The sequence below is a fragment of the Chrysemys picta genome, unplaced genomic scaffold (assembly GCF_011386835.1).
Source record: "Chrysemys picta bellii isolate R12L10 unplaced genomic scaffold, ASM1138683v2 scaf3533, whole genome shotgun sequence".
Classification (NCBI taxonomy): Eukaryota; Metazoa; Chordata; order Testudines; family Emydidae; genus Chrysemys; species Chrysemys picta.
In genome coordinates this window covers 1-5,714 of record NW_027056234.1, presented here as the reverse complement: position 1 = coordinate 5,714, position 5,714 = coordinate 1, and the positions used below count along the sequence as shown (strand labels likewise).

The following is a 5,714-nucleotide window of genomic DNA, read 5'->3' as shown; positions in this document are numbered from 1 at the left end:
TTGCGAAATGTATGCTCAGACCACCCCAGCTCCCTGCAATGGCTGCAGGACCAGCTACAGTTTCTAATACACCAATATGTTATTCGGGCCCGCACAGCCAAAAGACAAAAATGTAGCATCTTAGGTGATATTGGAGGATTTTTTGGAAGCACCAATTCTGTACTAAATACGCTTAACCTAAATTCTGAGAGGTCACACAATTCTTGGATCAAAAGCCAAACCACCCAAGCCCTTAGACATACTAACACAGGCTTATCCTATGCTCTTACTGCAATTGATGTAGCAATAGAGGATTTTTACAAAATCATTGAAAAAACCTGAGACTCTAACAGGTCTAGTGGATTAGGAACTGAGCTGGGAGCCATGAGACCTGGAATCTACTCCTAACTTAGACCTGCTGTATGACCTTCAGGAAATCTATCTCCCTCTCTCTGCCTTTGCTTATTTATATTATAAGCAATTTGGGGACTTGCCTCTAACATGTGCTGATACAGTGCTTGGCAAAACGGGGCCACAGTCTCAATTAACTGCCTGGTGCCCCCAGTCATGGAGCCACCCCACATTGCACAGATGCATGAAATCTAAGATATCCCAGGTAACAGGAATCCCGCTCAGCTTGTTACATACAATTGTGTATGAAAGTCAGCAAAAGATGGAGACACAGAGACTGCTATGAACTGGATGGTTGGGTTAAAGGAGCAGCACTAAGGGGTCTGCAAGGCACCTGGTAAAGTCATGGGTTGGCACGGCAATGAGCTGAAAGATTCTACAAATGGGAGGAAATGTTTATAGTTGAATCCACCCAAACGTGCTTTGATAGGTTAATGATCCAGGGATGTAGTATCCATCCCTCAATGGATGCTGTTTATCTGGGGGTGGGGTCACTACATCATAGCACGGGGACAAGTGGGTTGGAAGGCCTGAACTTTACCATTATGGCTGCCACCTCCATCATCCTCTGGCATCCACCATGACACAATTGGGGCTTCATCGTCCTGATACTGAAAGACGTCCTGACCAGATCAAGTCAGAGAGAAGGAACCAGATGATATCACCACCTGGCCCTGCTTCATCTAAATCCTGAATATTTGGGATAGGAGACTTGTATTCCTGCTGTCACACCCTCCCTCATGTGACGTTTTCCTTCCCCACCTTATTGATCCTCTTTCTCATGAGCATCTGTCTGATCCACCAAGTACATGCCATCTTATTATTTTAAATAGAATAGACAGACACTCCAATTTAAACACACTGGACTAGGTAAAACAGTAAAACAAGTTTATTAATTACAAACAGATAGATGTTAAGTGAGTACAAGTAACGAGGCTGAAAAGTCACAAACTGTTATAAGAAAAATAAAGATAAAATATTTACTAGTGCCTAACTTAATAAACTGTGTTAGATTCAAACAGTTTCTCACTACAGACTCCAACCTATTACTGACCAAACTCTTAGGTCTGGATCCTTCCCCGTTAGTCCAGTGGCTGTTTTCTTTTATCTTCTTAGGTGTGATGCCAGAGATAGACAGAGAGAGAGATGATGGGAGTCTTGGGGTGTCTGCCCCTTCTTTTTATAGTCCTGCCCCCCATTGAGAAGCATTTCCAGCTAGGAGAAAGGTGACAGGCAGTCTGGTGAAGAAAGGAAACTCCATGCAGTTTCTTTGCTAAAATGTAGATTTCTATCCCTGCCCCTTTCCTTGTCAAAGAATGGCCACTTAGCAGGTAACGGTCTATCAGCCTTGTTGAGTCAGACTTGATGCCTGAAGTATCAGCTTGCCCTTTGTCTCTGAGGAAGTGGTTTAGCTACTCCCTGGACTTATCTGGGAAACATGCTTGAGTCATGATTTCATCTTATGTTCCTAACTTTACATGTAATGATGCCATGTGCATTTTGCCATGATATTCATCAGCAAGTTATGAGTTTTTAACTAATACCTCACAAGGCAAACCTTGTACAAGCATTATAACAATACCGTGTAGTGTGTGAACATAGGTCTATTCCGTTACCTGCCCCATGCATCTGAATGGGATGTTAACGGCAGGACACACTGCTTTGGGAGCCATGCCAACCCATCCCAGCAGGGAGCTGTGTGTGGCAAGAATGGAGGAATTCAGTTGGCTTGCTCTCTTCAAAAACAGATACACTCTAGCTGCTGGGGTATGTACTGGTGGGGGGGTGTCCTGCCACCACCCCTTCATCTCTAGGGGCAGAGGAAACTCCTGATGCTCCCCTAGAGAGGGACGGATGAACACAATGCTATTCCTGGGTGAGAAAATGCATTAGCCTTGCCTCTCTGGAAGGGGATGACACTTTCGTCATCACCATTCCAAGTGGAGGGTGAGTTTATGGGGAAGGGGGAAGGAACATGTCATGATCTGTCTAGGACCATAAATTGCCTTTAATTTCACCCTGATCTTTTGGAAAAAAAAATAATAATTTGAAGTTATTTTTCAGTTTAACAAGTTTAGTGGCATAAGCAAATACCCCCTGGTCCTCAACTCACACAAGCAAAGTGATGCACTGGGGGCAAGAATTGGAAGCAGGGAGCTTTAAGAGGTTATTTTCCTTTATAATATTTACATGGGAGGAAATGGTGGTGCTGGGATATCGGCAGTTATCTCGGGGAGATGGGAGAAGGGCGGGCGGGGCTGTCTATTGACAAAAACTGGAGCTGGTCAAAAAAGGGGGAAAATGTTTCACAAAAAAAGTTTATCCCTTTTTTTCCTGTGGGAAAAAATCCTCCAGCTATATTTAAACCTCAAACTGTGGCAGTTGTTCAGCCGCCTTCCCTGATATTTCAAATACCGATGCCTCCATTCCAGCAAAGATCTGTGTATTTGTGGGGGGAAAGGTACTGAGCTGTTTGTGTGTCATGTTGATTAAAAGGCTAGAAGTCAGGAACTCCTCCATTGCCACTGATTGGCCATAATAACACTTTGCACTTATACATATACAGAGATGAAAAAAATAGGAGAGAAAAAGTATTGTTATGCGGGTATCATCAGGTGGTGCTGTTGTACCTGGTCTCCGTTCTTTTTTTCAGGGTCTGTCTACACTAAAGCTGGAAGGTGTAATTTCCATCTCAGGTAGACATACCCCTTCTAGCTCTGATCGAACTAGCATGCTAAAAATAGAAGTGTAGCCTAGACAGCATGAGGGCTTATGCCCGATTACATGCCGAGGGTTTCAAATGAGATCATTCTCGGGGCGGCTAACCCGTCCTGCCATTCGCACCACCGTGGCTACGCTTCTGTTTTTAGCATGCTAGCTTGATCAGAGCTAGAAGGGGTATGTCTACCCTAGCTGAAAATTACACCTCCAGTGCCAGTGTAAACATCCTCTTAGTGTGCAAGCAAGTTTTGACTCGAGGGGAACATGCGGTGTTGTTATCATCTTTGGGTAAAGTAAGGCTTTGGTTGTAGATGCAGCTTTGGGGGGAATGGGAGTTGTGTGAGTGGCAGGAGAGTTTGGTCTCTGATTAAAGTCAATTTTTGAGGCAGAGTTGCTCCCTGGGTATCAGTGTTGGGATGAGATTCCTGGAATAAGAGATGGCCCTGCATGTTGTTTGACCATCTCATTTCAGGACTGGTAGAGATGTGTGAATGAAGCAAGTTACACTCAGAATACAGCCAGACTCTGCGTCATAGATTTAACTGCTGCCGGGAATTTGACTTGCAAGGCCCCAGACATTGACAGAGGGGCAGTGCTGGTTTCAGAATAAGAGGCAACAATATTCTTTTACTGTCCATTATTTATACTGACCCACAGGTGCTCTTGATGCCCCGACAAAGAGAAAGACGAGGTCACTGCCTTGAAGACCATACCATGGGCAACAGTGACATCATGCAGAAGTCATTGATATATTAGAAGTACCGAAATTTGCAACTTTTCACATTTTTGGAGAAAGAAATGTGTGGGTAGTTAATTTCCTTAGGGCTGATTTAACTTCCCTGTTTCTCAGACTATAAACCACAGGGTTCAACATAGGACTAAACAAGGTATAAGACAAGGCAATCAAAGTGTCCTCATCTAGGGAAGCAGTTGATTTGGGTATTAAATACACAAAAAAAGCACAGCTGAAGTGTGTGATCACAACGATGAGATGGGAGGCGCAGGTGGAGAAGGTCTTGCGCCTGCCTGTGGCAGAGTGGATCTTCAGGATGGCGACGAGGATATAGATGTAAGAGAGGATGATTCCTGTGAAGGTGCCTAGCAAAACAAAGGCACACAGAAAAACAATGGCAATCCCAATGATATGATGGTCACTGCACGCCAGCCTCAGAACGGGCGAGATGTCACAGAAGAAATGTCTGATGGCATTGGGCCCACAGAAGGGCAAACTGAATATAAGGGAACTGATGCCTAGTGCTATAAGAAAGCCAGTTGCACATGAAACGGCGACCAGCTCAACGCAAACCCTCCTGTTTATCACAACTGGGTATTGCAGCGGCTTACATATGGCCACATAGCGATCGTAAGCCATGGCGGACAGCAGGAAACAATTTGTGCCCCCGAAGCCAAAGAAGCAGAACATTTGAGCAGCGCATCCCAGGAAAGAAATTGTTTGGTTTCCCGACAGCAAACTCACCAGCAGCTTGGGGACGACAGCCATAGTGGTGCAGGTTTCCGAGAAGGACAAAGCGAAGAGTAAGAAGTACATGGGGGTATGGAGGCTCCGATCAACACTGATGGCTGCCATGATGGTGATGTTGGAGGTCAGGATTATCACGTACACCGGGGAGAACACCAGGAAAAGCAGAACCTGCCGCTCTTCCAGACTGGAGAATCCCAGCAGCAGAAATAGAGACACGGTGCTCTCATTTCCTCTGGGCATCATCAAAAGCATCTAAACTCAAGGGGGAAAAGGAGGCAAAAAATCTTAGGAGCTATACAACACCATCAGAGTTGCTTCCTTAGCTCCAACACAGCCTCAGACATGATCAAATGATTGGTGTGAAGGAACTGAAACAAGCCCAAGACTGCTGATTTGTTTCTATTGTATTTTATAGTCATGTATTCATTGCTCAGATATTGCAGTGGTGAGAGCCCATTTAAGGAGCTGGGTAGATTGACTGATTTATTGATTGATTTATAAAAGTTACAGTAGTAACATTAGCTTTGGCTGCAATATGCTCTGGTTCCGGGGAGGTGTTACAGTATGGACAATGACAATGTAAGTTTATCCCAACCAATTTCCCCAACTTGACTCCACTTTGTTTCAGAAGGATCACTTCTAAAGAACATAAGAACGGCCATACTGGGTCAGAACAAAGGTCCATCTAGCCCAGTATCCTTTATTCTGACAGTGGCCAATGCCAGGTACCCCTGAGGGAATGAACAGAACGGGTAATCATCAAGTGATCCATTCCCTGTCGGTCATTCCCAGCCTCTGGCAAACAGAGGCTAGGGACACCATCCTGCCCATTCTGGCTAATAGCCATTGATGGACCTATCCTCCAAGAGGGATCAAGACTTCATGGACTATTTATTATTATTACAGTTATTTAGGTAGCATCCAGGAACCTTACCATAAACCAGAATCTATTGTGCTAGATGCTGTACAAAAACAGAACAAACAAAAAACAGTTCCTGACCCCAAAAGCTTACAATTTAAGTACAAGACAATAGACAACAGGTGGGTGCAGACTGATGGATGGAGGAGTACAAGGAAGCAATGAGATGATAGGCAGTGGCTGTAGCACACCATCTGCCTA

At 44.6% G+C, this 5,714-nt stretch overlaps 1 protein-coding gene across 1 annotated transcript; it reads right to left on the bottom strand.

Moving 5' to 3' along the window:
- Nucleotides 1-3,388: 3,388 nt before the first annotated feature.
- LOC135980475 (olfactory receptor 10T2-like) lies at nt 3,389-4,834 on the bottom strand. The gene has a single exon (XM_065580450.1). It carries the CDS (start codon nt 4,832-4,834, stop codon nt 3,890-3,892), a length of 945 nt encoding a protein of 314 aa, XP_065436522.1. The 3' UTR covers nt 3,389-3,889.
- Between the last annotated feature and the right edge of the window lie 880 nt (nt 4,835-5,714).